The sequence below is a fragment of the Xiphophorus maculatus genome, chromosome 2, assembly GCF_002775205.1.
Source record: "Xiphophorus maculatus strain JP 163 A chromosome 2, X_maculatus-5.0-male, whole genome shotgun sequence".
NCBI lineage: Eukaryota > Metazoa > Chordata > Actinopteri > Cyprinodontiformes > Poeciliidae > Xiphophorus > Xiphophorus maculatus.
Genome location: NC_036444.1, coordinates 17,094,948 through 17,111,865, shown reverse-complemented (window position 1 = coordinate 17,111,865; position 16,918 = coordinate 17,094,948). Strand labels below are relative to the sequence as shown.

Sequence of the window (16,918 nt, the reverse complement as noted above, 5' to 3'; positions counted from 1 at the left end):
AAGTCACGAACAAAATAGACATTTACCTTCTCCTCTGGTAATCTGTACCAGATGTTGCTAGTTCAGATGGGGGTGGAGAAAACCCAAAAGAAGTAGGAGTCAGAAATTGGGAAAACGTCCAGCGATCATTTGTTTTTAGCACTTTAGATATGGATATCAGGATTTGCTCTTACATCATGTGCACAGCTCTGCCCACTCTGCACTGTAAACTACAGTTGCAGACTGTAGTTTGATCTAAAGGAGATTTGTCATGGCTCAGATGCGCAGAGATTGTCTGTCTCTGCAGCATGTAACGCAGTCAAGGCTCCTCGACTTTCAAAGCTCAGATTGACAGAACTATTAGAGCCCCGCAAGACATGTAGGACGGGACAAGGTTACCTCACCTCTGCATTTACTCCTCGTCATGCTGTTGGCTGACTGTGAATATGTGGAGTGAATAGAAAAGCTGAACCAAAACAAGAATGAGAAATTGAAGAAGGAAGGCAGAGGGAGTGAGAAATAGGGAGCAGAAATGAGACAAAGGAGAAGTGACAGAACAGCAGCAAGAAGGCACAAACAAAAACCTAAAGTTGTTCTGCTGAGTCGCTCAGGCAGTGCAACGGAGCTGATTGTGTTCTTAAAAAACAGAAAGGAAATTGTGTATTCACTTAACTCAAATATGTAGAGTGGAGTGTAGAGCATGCTGTAAGCAGTGACACAAACATAGTCTGAAGGTCAGTGGTCTGAGCTCTCATGGGTGGTAATGGGATACTGGTCCAGTGGAACAGAATTGGTACTGCATCAGCAGATCTAACACTTGCTTAAGAACCAATAAGCCCTGTTCTGAGCATGTCTTTATGCTAATTTAGTTTTCATGTGCAGGAAAAAAAAGCAGAAAAAAAAAAAAAACATCAAACATAACATAAAGCAGTCAATTTAGGACTCTTCCATATTTACTCCAGTTTAAAAGGGCTGAAATCACACAAATCAATCACCTCAGGTCCACTTGATTGAAACATTAAATCACTCAGTATTCTTTGGATCTTTAACCTTTTCCAAACTCAGACGTTTAGTTTGGAGGACTTCTGACTGTTGAAGTGAGACAGAAAGACATTATGAGATAAAAAGCACGAATGTAGCATTTAAAAATGTCTCAAATGACTGTCAAATCAGCCATTCCACTTGTATGGAAAATAGTTTCAGAACAACTCACAACATGCACCAATCAGACAATCCAAGAAAGCAAAAAAATAAAAAATAAAATCTTTCCACAAACCCTAAAATGTCATCAACAACCTACAGCAGGCCCTCAACTGTTGATTTTATAGTTCTTGTTGTTCTATCAGAAACTCGGTGGAGTAGTTTAATTGTGACTGAAAGTGAAGAAAAAAATGAAGTCAAGACTAAAGTTTGGTGTTTTCATGCACAACATTTTCATCTCCAATCTACACCATGTTAAAGCAGGTCATGTAATCAGTACTATACTGTTCATTAAATCATGTCATCAATAATGTATTCTATTGGTTGTTTATAACAAAGAGCATGGTATGTCATGGTTCACAAAAAAACCCAAAAAAAACCAATTGGTTTAAATAAATAAATAAACAAATGTTTTTGGTGAATCCAGACAAAGCACTAAAATAAAGTAGAGGGAAAATTTAAAATATGACAAAGACTCAAGCTGATGCTATATTTATGCTGCCAACCAATTACCGCAGACTTTAATGCACTCCTACTTGTTATTTAGACAATTTCTGTTTCATCAAAATCAAGATGCTAAAATGGTTACTTGAGAATCCACCAGTCGTAATTATCCACATCAAAAAATCCAAACTATTCCTTTAAACTTCAAAAGACTTGTCTTTGGTGTTTAAGAACCCCACTTCAAATGGCAAAGCCACTGCTGTCACAGAAGATATGCATTCTGGATGTTTATTCACAGTTATTCACAGCCATCACATACATGTGGAGGAGTAAATTAGAAGCTATAATGTTTCCGATCCCATGCAAGATACAGACAGCACCGCCACCCTAGAGCTTCTTCAGTGAAACACTGCTCCATTTTTTTGTTACTGTCCCACTGCCTCTTTCACATACAAGTGACTGAAACACACTCGGACAGAACTGGGGTTTTTCCTGGTAAGATATAGTTCCTGATTTGTAAGTGCTCCAGATGAGGCAGGCCGATGGAGAGTGGGCATGTTTACGCTGATGAAATCATATGTGACACTTCTTTAAGGTTCCACGTTTATTCAGATCCAAAGCAGTGAGCTGCAGAAAAAGGGTCTGTAATGACAAAGAATAATTCTGTCCTCCAGTGAAAACAGAGGGTATATACAGTAGTGTGTGTGATTCATAAAAAAAAAAAAAAACAAGTTGAGAGGAAATGTCTTTATATCTGCCACAGGAACCAATATCTGTCCAGTGTTTATTAAGCTATACATAGTTCTGCGTTCCTCATACACAGAGGGAACTGGAATAGTTCATCTGCTCACGGTGACTCCAGAAATCCCACATAAGTTTGCACCCACACTGCTGAGCGTACTGAAGCCAAGGATTAGTGAAACCTGCAGAAAGTTTGACATTGGCAGCTCAGGGAGTCAAATAGTAGGAAACCTTCTTCACCTTGAGTAATCCTCTGATCATGCTGACGACACCTAAGGATTTATAGAGGGAATATAATGAAACTTGTTAAACTTAAAGGAATAGTTTGACATTTTCAGATGAAGTGTTCTCTTAGCTTGATAAGCGTTAGCCAAACTATGAATATAACAGAGCAAGCACTTCTGTGATATCTAGTATGATATAAAACAGCTGATGTTTTTTGGTCTTTAGACAGATGTTTAAAAGAGCACTGTCATGCAAACCTCTACCTAAATAATGCAGTTTTTAAATTTGACAGAGTAAGTGGTATCGTTTTAGCAAAAAGGTGGGGGGAAGTTTTCTTTGGATCTTTACCAGATCTGCCAGCAGGTCTGTCTGTGTCTCTAAATATGTGTGGTTTTGCATGTATTAAAGCTCCATCTATCCATTTTCTTAAACCCTTATCCCGTTGGGATCCAGCGGGGTGCTGGCGCCCATCTCCAGCTGTCAGCGGACAAGAGGCGGGGTACACCCTGGATTGGTCGCCAGTCCATTGCAGGCATTAAAGCTCCAACAAATGAATATGTGTCTTGATGCATACCACCACATAGCTTCCCTTAGCACGCAAGATATTTTCTCAGAATTTCATCTAACTTGCATGAGTCTAAAACTTGTTTACCACAAACTTCCCTGTAATTTCCAGGCCAGACTGGATGATATTTAAGAGGGATCATTTCACTTTATGTAAGAAAAGATATTTGGAGCTCCAAAAGAACATGGTGATACTGACGCTTCACCCAGCTAATCCACTTGCTGGTACTTGTTTGCCCAGACTTCCTCTCTTGCTATAAAAAGACATAGACACCGCTTGTTTGGGTCTCATCTCTCACCAACAGCATCTCTTATGGATTTTCCTGTTTTGATCCTTGCCATCTGTGCCTCTTTCTTTCCTTCTATTTTTCATCCATAGTCAACATAATGAACAATTCATTCATGACTTTAGCTATGCATTTATTCCAGTCTAGAAGTGCTGTGTTATTCATCAAAGTAAAAGCTCATTCAGAGTAACAAGAAGGTAATGGTAAGCTTCAAGGAAAACACAATGAAATGTCTCTAGAATGGAAAGAAATTACTCTAAAAAGAGCTGGAATTGTGTTGATTCTATAATAAAATTAATCCACATTTGTGGTAAATACATAATTTATGGTAATTTAAAAGCAATTGTTGGGTTGACAGTGTTAGGCCTATTATGAGGAAAATCTAATTTTGGTGTAAAAGGTCAAGCATAAAAATGAGAGAAAGCTCCTGAATTATTCTTAGCTGCGGCAGTAAAATGACTTAGAACAAAGACTCTGAGCTTTTTACCTCATGATTGACCATAATTGGGCCAGACTGCAATGTTCCCTTCAAGGGCACAAGCTCCATCTAGTTTACATTCGACGACTGGTGAATGGATATGTGTGTGCTCTGCAAAAATGCTGCACTCATTTGAGCAGCATGTGGATTAGAATTAATGAATGCCAGCTCACCAGCTGCATACATCAACACACAAAGAATTGAAGCAAACTTCTGCGACGGGAATGTTATACAGCAGCAGATTAGCACATTTTTAACGGGTATCAGTTTTATTTCTTGTTGACATGTTGATTATCATTAAGTGTGGTAATTGTGTTGGCGCGTGTGAATTATGCCTCGACTGTCTTTGACTGCTGTTGTGCACTGAATGTCCCTATGTGGGTCAATAAAAAAAGTGAACTGAAGTGCATAAGAATAAGGCTTTGTTACAGAATTGAAAAATGAAGTGCAATCTATTGCAGGCATTGCCATCTGGGTGCGGGACTTACTGTATTCTATCACTTGTCGCTCCTTAATCAACTGGAGTAAACTTGGCTGGTGTTCTCCCTCGTTGTTCCAGACTCTGTGTCTCATCAGCATTTCTCATTACGCTCAGAAACTCATCATTTATCCCACATCCCCTTGTGGGTCCTGTGTGAGTCGGCGTGTGCTTGCAGCAGGTTTTTGTGTGCAACTGTGTGCTGCTGTATGAGGGTTTCCCTTAGTACAGATATGTTATGTTTCACTGCTAGACATAATGGGGACCAGTCTCCACTGGTACAGGGTGGTACTGCTGCTGACTGCAGTCATTCCTGTCTGCCTGCTTTCACCACATCACGTTCACCAAGCGTCCACCTCACACAACACAGACACACAGATAAGCAACAAAAGACTTGTGAATGTGAGGGGCGGGAAGCTCCACTTAATCACCCCAGAAAAAGGCTCTTATAACAGAACAAACAGTGTGGTGTAATTATTCTAAAAGCACGCACATCATACTCTCGACATGTGCCCTGACTCTATCTAAAATCTGTCTTTTCTGACATTTTTTTATGTTGACTTTAAAAGGAAATCCCACCTGGGTTGCGCACTTCAAACTGTAATGTTCCCATTGTTTCCAAAGGATGTGCTTCAGCACAGTAATTTGCCATTTTTGTGTGGCCACTTTGCCTTTTTTGTTTTCCAGAGTGGGTTAACCTCAGGAAGGTGCATTCTTTGAGTTGAAAAGAGCACACATTATTGACAACGAATGTGAGTTCCTGGCAAGAAAAAAGCAAGAGTGAACACAGCACAATGCCACAGAGCAGCAAGACAGTTGTTCAAATTGTCTCAAATTACCTCTCTGCAGTGTACCATTTCACAGGTTCATGGCAACAAAACAAAAGGAAGAAAGGTGTTGCTGTGGATCATTTCTATAAACTTTGCAGGTTGTGAGACTGTGAAAGATGCAAATATTGAATCAAAACGTGTAACTGATTTAAAGGCTGGAATATTCCCTGGGGCTTTTCACATTTTTTTCCACATGAGGAAAAGATTAAACCAGAAAAAGTAACTTCAGATATTTAGCCAACTTCACCAAGCCAGAGGTGAAATGGACAGAGACCAAATGGACAGATTTTTAGTACCTAAAGCTAAAACACAATATGTCTGGCTTGTGTGAAATGGCTGCCAGGAAAAAGTGTCTTCTCTGTAAAGAAGTAGGATAACACTATAACCTCTAAAGATAACTTAGAGGTTACTTTAATGGAATTTACTGATTAGTTTCCTGTTTACCAGGTACTTTCCCATAACTTACTGTGTACTTTCCTGAAATGAACAGTTACTAACCAGGTTCATTCATGGTAAGTTCTACAAAGTAATTTCTAAGTACCAGAAAAATATCTGGTAAGAGCCATAAAAGAAAATTCTTAAATATATCCTGGTAAATCCCAGATTGTATCTGGTAAGTGACCAGCAGGTTCCTTGGTAGTTTAAGGAAAATGTCTTGTTAGTCCTGGAAGGTAACCTCTAACAACCAGGAATGTGGCTGATAAGATAAGCAGCAGGAAAGTACCTGTTACTTTTGAAATGAACTTGGGATTTTCCTGGTAAGTACTTTGTTAATTTAACTAATGGACCAGAATGTTTTATTAAAGTTCCAGAATGTTCTTAGTAAGTTGTAGGAAAGTAACCAGCAATTCAATACAAGCTCCAGAAATGTACAGCATAAGACAAGCTTCAAGAAGGTAAAAGACAAGTTTAGTGAAATAACTTGAAGATTTACAGTTATACATGGGCTATTTTATGCAAACATGTTTGACAATAACATAAATCTCCATTTGGCTAACAAATAAACACAGCACATCACAAGTACCTCATATCAGCTGACAAGCTTGGCAGCCAAAGGTGCATAACTTTGTTCTGTGAGTCGAAGCACATAGATGCTTTGCAGTCTACCAAAGAACCATACCAGCATATTCTTTAATCAGACATGGGGCCTTCTGACCAACAACTGGAGCTTATGTGTTGGGTTATCAACAGGACAATTATTCCAAACATAGCAACATCATATTGAAAAAGAAAACAAGCAAGGTGTGTCAATGTTGTAGTCAAAGTCCACACCTTATAGAAATGCTGCAGTGGGAGCTTAAGAGAGTGGAATTTAAAGTGAAATGTCAGCAAACCGAAATGGAGTGAAAGTGGATCTTAATTCATCCACAGATGTGGGAGGGAAACAGAGAAAACCACTTCACAGGGTATTGCTGCTAAAGATAATTCTTTATCATTTCTGTAGAATTTCTTAGCTTGATTAATGCATAATTTTGTTACCTTTCCCACATATTTTAAGGTAAGCATACTAAATATGCACACCATCACTGGTCTCTCAATATGGAACATTTTTGAGACAATTAGTTTAAAGACTTTTCTACTCATTACACCTTAGGCATATTAATTTTTTGTCCATAATAAAACCTTAAGAAATAACACAACAGAAATAGCATAGGCTATGAAAACTAGCATCTACCTTCATTCTTGACATCAAGGTACAACAATAAAACAGAATTTTTAAAAAGTGAACAGTTTCAACCCAATCAGCCTTGCCTGAACTTGAAAGTCGTGTCACAACTGTGAGTGAGATTGAGAACCTGTCCTCGGGGTGACACAGATCCCTGAGCACTGGATATAATGTTCCGCTAAATTCATTTTCTGTGACATGCACATGCCTTCAGGAATATTAAAGAATCCCTGTGCCCTGGTTCTGATAGGAGTCAGAAGAAATTGTTCACTATATGGAGCAGTTTCCTGTTCCGACAGGAACTCGCAGCTGAAGCAGGGAAACCCAACACCCACTTGCAAACAACACTGAGTCAGACATGGTGAGGAGCCCCTGACGTCTTGATGTATATGTGTATTATGACAATGTGTGTTTTGGGTTTGTGTGTAGTAGGGCGGCTGGGGGGGGAGCTGCCATATGGTGGATGTGCCAAAGCGTGACTGCAGCAGTAGGTGAAAACAGACCTTATAGAACACGGTAATTATGGACTCTGTGTTAAAGTCTGACATATCAAGTCACGAAACAACCAAGAACAAGCATTTCCGCATGTGTTTAAAATTGATGAAATGCAAAGAGAAGGAGCCATGCATATTTTATAATGTACTGTACATCCAGTGCCTTACCAATAGTTTCACATTACAAGGAATAATCACATTTTTAAGCAAACTGACAATGAAAAAATGATTCCTGAAGCAAAGCATTGTTTTCTGCGTTGATATAAAATAGCCTTCTTCTGTAATTTAAAATTAATTTCCCTATTTATTATAGGGACAATAAATAACATTTCTATTCTGTTCTCTAATTAGGAATTTATATTGCAGAGGTAAACCTTTCCCTCGCTGCTCCAGTCCTACAGTTAGTCCAAGGCATTTTTATATTTACAATATGAGTGTGACGGTAAAATAAAAAAAATTCATAAAACTCAAATTTACTACAATAAAACTCAAATAAATCATATATATATAAATATATATATAAAGAAAAATGTATCCTCTGAGAAAAAAAAGGGGGCTGTTTGATTCAAACAGCAGAAAAAGTAACCAGCATAGCAAATCTGCAAACATAATCCATTAAAGATTAGATTTGTTTTCACTTTTTGTCACATTCATAAATGTGTCAAAAAATCAAACAAATTTGAGGATGAGTTTACATCTAAAATACAAAAGGCAGTTGTCAAATGCTGATCTCATTTACTAAGGAAAAAATACTCAAGACCAACTTGTGTGAAAATATAACTTTCCCCATGTTCAATATTGAATTTCTTATTATTAACCACAATATTGGGTTAAATTTCATCAGTAGCCACAATCAGGTATATTATTGTCTATAACTCACTGTAACTCACTGAAATAAAGCACGTCTAACAAAAAGCAGGCCATGAACCTAAAAAGTAACATCTAAAGCACTGCAGCGTCACTTTTCCTCAATTAATGTCACTGTTGATAATTCATCAACAGGAATAACTAGGCAAAAGTGGCATTCATGGGGGACTTCCCATTTAAAAACCACATCTGTTTCATATTTCTCAAAAAAGAGACATACATATATTTGATTAAAATGCAGGTGCAAACCCAAACTTGGTCTTTTACGCTCAAAAACCCTGCATTGTGATTGAAAAGAAACATAAATGAAATGTAAAAGTACTGATTTTCAGTTACTTGGTGGCAATTGTTCAAAGGGCAGCAGACAATCATTCTAGCAATTACTTTGAGCCTAACATCCATGTAAATTAATATCTTTACAAAGTTTTCAAATGTTATAGTGTGGTATGCAAACAGTGATAGTTTTTGTAAAAAGAAATTGTAAATGAACTTTTGGGAGGAAATATTATCATTTGCAATAATCAATTGGGAAAAAACTTATAAAAAAATTTTTAAAAGACACAGCGTCAGCAATCATAATGAGCCCAACTGAGATTGCTTGGCAGGGCATCTTCTGCCTCATATTAATCCAACCATGAAGCACCATGTATTCTGTCATCCTAGAGCCGACATTAAGTTCTACAATGATTTGAGCAACGGTTACTCATCTGTTTGACTGGAGTACACGTGATGGCCTTCACTCCCTACCATACGTCACCGAGCGTCAGCTGCCCGTGACTTTATCGCCGGTTAACCACCGCTCCTTCCTTGCACCTCCGCTTTTAATACATACTGAACACTGCAGACCCGGAACACAACATAAGAGCAATGGAGATGCATTGAACCAGCTGGCTAACCAATTCAACCCCTCTGATGTTCAAATGCTTCCACTTGACAGTTCATCCTGCTTCCAACACGACCAGATGGAAGATAAATGTTTACTTAACCCCTGACATGCCATAATATTATGATGGTGGTGGTAAAGTGCTAATTGTTATGAAAGTTGCTTAAAGGATTTAAACTCTGGTTAGACAATAAAAAGTATAAAGGAACACAAAAACACAATTGGCTTTTGATGAAGATAAAGCATATGCTTGTTGAGGGATACTTGAAATTGTTCAGGGTGTGTACTTCTTTTTTCCAGTGTAACCTCATTACTAAGATAAAGACAAGACAGGGAGGAACCCGCTGAGGTAACAACCTTATTGGATTTGTGACAGCACAGAAATGGAAATCGTCTTTGGTGGATGAGATGCAATAAAGATATTCATAAGAGCTTCCTCACAAAGCTGGGTCACCAGCACCATTGCCTAATACAAAAAAATCACCTCAGTAACTCCCGCTTGGCAAAGGGAGACAGATAGAATAAATGGAGCGGTGCAGGGTTCAATTTGGCGGGCAGAAGCTCTGCTAAGGTCAATCCAGCTTCTGTTTTACTGGTTTGGTTTTGGCAGAAGGACAAAAAAATGGCACTCTTTGCTTCCCCATCTCTAAAGTTGAAAGCAGAAAAGCCACTTTAGATTACTGAATGTTTCAGAATAAATCTTAGATTTTTTAGCATGTTGGCAAATAATCCATTGACATTTATACAATTCTATCCATTTTAATCTGTAATATCTACTCATTAATAGTAATTTGCATAAGCTTACAACAAGAAGTTAGCCAGCTGTACATGAGATTAAAGCTTCTGAAATGGGATTTTGTGTTTGTAAAGACTTATTTTCAAAGTTTAATGTTCAGAGCTCCAAAGATAACAGAGCAATTAAATCATGATGTAAATGATTTAATCATCTTCTTTGTTTTCTTTAACAGTGCTACCAAATTAATCATTTTTGCTTTGCATATTTCTAAGACCTCTATATTTTAAACAATGTATCAACTCTTGTATTAAATTCAATATTTGTCTAATGTCCTCTGATGGAGGATTTAAGCAGTACAGGTGACAAGTGCCAGTTTCATTTAAAGTCTATAATGGCAAGAAGCAGTTTTCATGGAGTGCAAAGTTTTGAAAGACTTGCTGCAGAAAGTTAAAGTGAAATTATTAATTTTGACCCCTTATTACACTTACAAAATAATAACATCTTGTTAGTGTTTTGAAGTAAAATTGACAAAAAGTGTGAGTATAAACTGCAAATTGTTTACTCAAAAAGGACAGGCTATTTTCTACATTTGACAACAGTCTCCTGTATTCTCTATTTGTCCAGAAGACATTTTCCTATTCCATGAATAGAATAGAATAGAATAGAATAGAATAGAATAGAATAGAATAGAATAGAATAGAATAGAATAGAATAGAATAGGAAAATGTTTTCTATTCTATTCTATTCCTATAGAATTTGTTAACTGTTGTATTTAGTGGCCAGGCTATTAATGGCAGGACAAGTTAAACAAACAACATCCAAGATGGGTGCTGTACAATTCTACGTACGTGTCCAACTGATTTAATGAGATACAAACAATCAGAAGTGCAAATACTGTTTGATAAAGCCACTCTCTTCCTGCAGCCATATTGAATTGAGTTGATATGGGATCTCTGACTTAACAAGTCTGCAATTCATGAAGAATTCAGACGTAAGAGTCAAGCTCCAGTAGATTTCTCGGAAGTAGAACTTGTGAGATTTTCACTACTAAATACAAATTGGAAACCACATTTTCTGAACTGCTAACACCCTATTACTCTGCATGTAATGTGGGGTTGGCCATTATAGAACCTTTGACTGAAAACTCTCAAAAATGACATTAATAAATTAGAGCTTTTCCACCAAAGGAGCAACACGGAGTCCACACAAAACAATGATTAAACGCTACATAAAGGAGAATCTGGTTCAAAAGTACAGGCAACCTTCCCATTTAAATGCTTCAATTTATTCAGCAAAGTACTCAAAATGTGAGTTTGGTTCTACACTATAGTCCAACACTTAACTTGGGTTTAATGCCCCGTGCCACTTTTCAGGCTATAAGGGTTATGTCGACATTCTGCATGTTCCAGTTGTTTCACTTGTGTCTAAGTCCTGCTCATTGTTCCCATGCACTGTTGAATGATGTCCTCGCCTTTTCTAGAGGGGAAGGTTTGGATACTGGCCAAGTGAACAACAGAATCCCATATTCAAGACAGCAAAACAGTGCTCATACTCATTGATATCTAACTCCATGGCACTTGTCTCTAGATTTTGTTTTTGGTATGTGTCATAGTATGTGAGCAGTGTGTAAGTTTAACTTAAGCCATCCAAAGAAAGTTAGACAATTCTGCACTGTTCTCAGCAGCTGGAAATGGAAACAAACGTCTAACACGTCTGACATATAAAACCAGTGGAACAGTGAAGGTAAACCGTTCTCGACACAATGACAGCTTCCTCTCAGTGATTCATAAAAACAGTCAGTCTTTCTTGCTCCCTGTCTATCTGTCTGTCTCATCCCTCTCTCATTCACTCTGTAGCTCAGTTTTATTTACATCAGTCTGCATAATGCATGACAGCACACAAGTCCCACAAGGCTTTTCATTATGTAAACCTGTTGCAAGAGGAACATCCATCATTACACGGGCTTTGTTTGAGTAGTTTCTGATTGGGAAAGCAGGAGTAAACTCTAATGGCAATTTTACATTTCTAAGCCAAGAAGTGAACGTAGAATCTGTAAAGTGTTTTGCGGATCTGTTTGTGGTACAAATAACTACAAGAATGAAAGAGAACCGCCCCCTACTTCTTGGGAGGAAAAAACCACTTCTGCAGGGAATCACTGATGGACACCAGCAGGGAGGGGCCCTTTAACAAAAAGCTCTGAGAATGAATCACTGAACCTGAGTGTATTGGCTCTACCCTTATCAGTATGCACATTAAGAAAACAACTGCATGTAATTTAAGATTGATATCAGGCAGTTGTGTCTGCAGTGCCTGGAGAGAAAAGGAGGCAATGGTGATAAGAAAAGAATGATCCTCCTTTCTCCCCTTCACATTTCTGTCATTCATTACCTGCCTGCATATCCTTGTACTCTTAGCAGCATTGCAGCTGAATGCATTAAGATTAAACGTCATCAAGTATAGTGACGACGAAAAGGCTCAAACTTCTCCTGCACTCGGAGAAAGGACGAGTTTGCGAGTTTCTCTTTATTCACGTGTTAGTCACCAAGTGAAGATATTAAACTATAAGCTATTTTTTACAGATTGCTGAAGAGTAGAAACACCCTGTTGCACCGACTTCCAGCCCTCATAACTCACCACTCGCATTCTTCCCGCAGATCAGGTGTTGCCAGGGCTGCACCGACCCCCACACCTCTGCGTCGCCGTTGACGGCCTGCTCCAGGACCTCCACCGTGAACTTGGGGATCCCGTTGTCGCGCTCCAGCAGGGCGCTGCGCAGCACCCGCGCGTACACCTCGCGGAAGAGGCTCTCCATGCAAGCGGCCAGGTAGATGGCCGCATGCTCGTGGATCCTCACCGCGACCCTGCTGTCCACCATCCACCTGAAGAACTTCCCCACGTTGAAGATGAGCCCGCAGCGTGCCGACTTGCCTCGGCTGAACTTGTCCTCGTCCGTGCTCATGTTGTACATGGACAAGGCACTGACGGCCGCGCCGATACAGCTCATCGAGACGCTCCATGACAGGATGATCTTTATGGCACTTTGTACCTCGTATTTAGTGCATTTAGCGTAGCGCAAGCTCAGGCGCTGCGCCTCCTTGGCGACCCTGACCAGGACGCGGCTGACCAGCACCGAGAGCCTAAGCAGGACGTCCTGAGGGGGCGTCGGAAGACTCATCTCCTCGTCCTTGCACAGCGCGCTTGCAACTTCCCCGAGGCTCCATGGCACATCCTCAAGCTCGGGTAGTTTAGCGCACTGCCCGCTGCACTCCAGGATCTCGGCGTCCTCAACCAGGACCGTGTTAACAGTGTCCAGACTGTTGTGTCGACTGTGCATTGAGTCGGTTAAATGCCAGTAATCCCCCCCATGTGCCTCTGAGCAGCACAGCGACGCACTGGACGATCTGAAGGAGTCAGCGGCTCCACCATAACCAGAATCTAGCGTCAAATCCTCCAGGGTCCTCGCTGCTGACTTGCTACTCCTTGCCATAACTGCACTTCATAGCTACTGTAGAAAAAGAAGAGCTTGGGGGAGAGTGGGGGGAAATGCTCAAAAGATGGTAGTTTGGAATCGCCTTGCACGGGTTCTGCTCACTGATTCGTTGTTGCCTTTGTCTGTTTGTTTGTTTTTTTCCTTTGAGGAAAGTCCATCCAAGCCTGAAGTAGAAAGTTAGATTGCAGTATTTTACTTCAGCGCATCAACGGTGCTGTACCAACGCAGAGCCTGACACATGGAGGCGGGGCCCTGGAGAAAATGAGAATACCCCTCAACCAATAGACTCTTGGGAAGGGACAAGAAAAGAGTTCTAATTGGTTTGCTTTAAAGGATCAATAAAGGAAACGTAGCTCATGACCAAAAAAATAACGGACATGATAAGTGGAGATCATGAAAGGATTTTTTTTTTGCTTTTTAATTAAAATTGTTTTGGAAAGAAGAACTCAACTTAATAATAACAACAATAACAATAATAATAACACTAGTGGAGACATAAGAACAGATCTTTTCTAAGGTAAATGCAAAACAAATGCACTGCAGCACGTAATGACTGAACCTTTGATTCAAAAGCAGCTGATTGATTGTGTTCATGGTTAAGGGACAAGTTCGAAAGAGTATCAGGCTATATGGGCCCCATGTCTGATCGTAACATGATTCAGTACCATTAATAATAGATTGCATGCATAATGCATCGTCGTTTCTCTGAAGGAGAACTCATCGAAAAGATCCAATATTCTTTCTAGGACATGTGCTCTCTAGATGATCCTCAAGGTCTAACTTGGACTTCAGCTTCTTCATGGACACCGACTGCCTTCTTACCGCAGTGAAAGGACACAAAGTTCAGATGAGAAATCTGCAGTCATACTCGGAAAGATAAGTGTGGTAATTCAGTTTTATGTAGTGATTATGGCAAAAAAAAAAAAGAGAAGAAATTAAGGAATGAACTGCGTCAATGCAGAGAGAGTAACATCTTGAGGTCATGACAGAGAAATAATGTAAACAAGCTGCAAGGACTGCTCACTGAGTAGGGTGAGTTTGCATTACAGATGCAGCAGAAAGCTTCTGCAATTGACAGCAGAGTGCTTATGTGACTGGAGCAACAGTGAACCCTGGTGTTGGGGTGATTAACAACAGTGCTTTTTTCCCCCCCAAACAAATTACATTCTGACAAATTTAGAAAAATATAGAAAAATTCTATAGCTATAAATAACCAGAATTGTAAAGGAAAGGACATTCAGATGTCAGAATGGTCCAGTCAAAGTAAAAACCCATATGTGAGAATCTGTCACAAAACTAGAAATCATCAATTTAAAAATGCTTCCAATACAGTTTGACTGTTTGAGCTGTTCTACAGAAATAGGTAAAAATTTCTCCCTGGATGTGCAAAAAGGGAATACATCAGAAGATCTGCAGCTTTAACTGCAACAAAAGTGGAAATATTAAGTGAATGCAGATATACAGCTTTCTTTTCAGACCTTCATTTGTAAGAAATTTGGGAAAAGAAAATTTACCATCTTTACTGGAAACTGGTTTGTATTGATCTGTGTCATGAAATCAACATAAAATACATTGAAGTTTGTGGCCGTAACATAACAAACTGCAAAAACTATACATATTTTTGCAAGTAGTGTATATGTAGCTAATTCATAGCTGTAGAAAATCAGCAAAACCCTCTGCAAAATGGCTAATTTAAAAATAAAAACATACAATTACTAATGTGTGCAACATCAAACATGTTTGTGTAAAAAGAGAAGGAGTCTACCATACATCTGCTTTGAAACAAGATGAGGCAAACACACGTACGTATGCTAAGATGAAATTACATCTTTGTAGCTCATTAGAAATTACCACACATAATAATATCAAAAATGTGAAAATTGTGGATTTATTTCATTATAAAGAAGTTGTCAGCTGTAACATTTTTGAGTGCTTAACAGACAAAAAGCCGAGGCGGTGATTGTAGTTACATCCTTGGTACCATTATGAAGTGCTCCATTTAACTTAAATTAAATTAATTAAATTATTTTTTTCCACTTTAAAAACCTTCTGTAATTAAAATTTTATAAAATTGTGACCACAAATCCAAAAGTTGGTCTTTCAAGCGCAATCAGGACACTGAAATGCTTCTGGTGGGTCAGCATAAAGGGAGAGTACAAAGCTTCTTTGGTGGAAAAATTGCTAATCTAATTAAAACCCACCACTAAGCAGTTTTGGCACAAACCAGTGACCTGGTTTCCAACCATTGTGCTGCTATGGTTTGTGGCATGTTGGTCTGCTCTTCTGCCTGCTAGTTCATACCAGTTTATTATTACAAGAGTGCTATCTTTATGCTATTGGAGATGGAAGTAGTTATCTTTAATCAAAAACTTTATTAATGAACCTTTGCTAAGCGACGCATTTGTTTAAATGTTATCACACTGGCTGCCATACCTTGACACTCCACAGTCACAGAAAAAAAAATCTAAAACTAACATTCTAAATTTGACCCTAATCAGCTGTGTGGTCAGTTAGCTTAGATGTGTTTGTTTTAGAAAAAGCAAAGCATTCAGGGACAATCTTATTATTCTTTCAATCACACAAGTAAATATACTATTAAAACTTACAGGAAAATTTGAATTTTAGATATAAAAGTAAATGAAGAGCCAAACTGTTCAGGTACATAGACTTTGTTTCAAAGCATCTCACATTATTTTCTTGGTCAGATTGCCATCTAGTGTCAGTTTGTAAAGCTGCAAGTAAAAGTTAAGTTTGTGCAGTTAATTTTGATCGTATTTATTAGTGAAAGAAATAAAATTTACCTGAAGAGGACCTGAAGCAATTCTCTTGACCAGAAATAGTGAAGGAACAAGAGGTCTAAAGGCATAAGACTTGTTTTTCGTGTAACATGGGTCTCCAGTTTTTCCCACTTATCACCCCTAAATTGGCCCCAATTTTCTTAATCTTGGTGATTAGTCCATACTTACATAAGAAATCAGTCTTATCCACTGATTTTGTCCACCTCAGCAATGGACTAATTTTACATAAACATGTTTAAACATGGATTTCTTTTCCACACATATTAAATGTTCTCAAATGAATTATTTTTGTTTGTTTCAGCTCTGAAAGTAACCAAAAGTGTTTTTAAAACCTTGTCTCCAATTCTTGTTTTATTTAAATCTAATATTTATCTCCACATTTACATCTGGAGTATAAACTGGATTTGAAACACTGAAGAGCAGTGTTGTTTTATGCAGCAAACAAATTGTATCAACAAAAACGTGTATTCAGAGTAAAACGTCATGACATCCTACCCCTGAATAATTGAGGTCGAGGAAACTGGCTACATGAAAAGCACCTACATGTCTAACCTTTTCCCTCAGCAAATTATTCCCAAAGCATCACACTTCCAACTCTAAGCTTTGCATTTGGCATGAGGTTTTTCTTGTGGAATGATGCTTGGCTCATACTAAACATGTCCTCTGTTTAGTAGGACATGTTTAGTCCTACTCTGTTCTGGTGTTCAAATAATTACGTTCCATAATATCCCATAAATTCTGATATTTGTCTACATTCT

The 16,918-nt window shown here is 38.6% G+C and overlaps 1 protein-coding gene across 2 annotated transcripts in view; it reads right to left on the bottom strand.

Annotated features, from left to right (window-relative positions):
* The window catches only part of LOC102223387 (ankyrin repeat and BTB/POZ domain-containing protein BTBD11-B-like), an 80,766-nt gene extending 67,125 nt beyond the window's left edge, over positions 1-13,641 (bottom strand). For both annotated transcript variants that reach the window (XM_023326800.1, XM_023326804.1), the window contains exon 1: positions 12,507-13,641. In XM_023326800.1, the coding sequence (XP_023182568.1) occupies positions 12,507-13,359 (853 nt within the window). In that variant the 5' untranslated portion in view covers positions 13,360-13,641. The remainder of the gene's footprint in view (positions 1-12,506) is intronic.
* Positions 13,642-16,918: the final 3,277 nt, after the last annotated feature.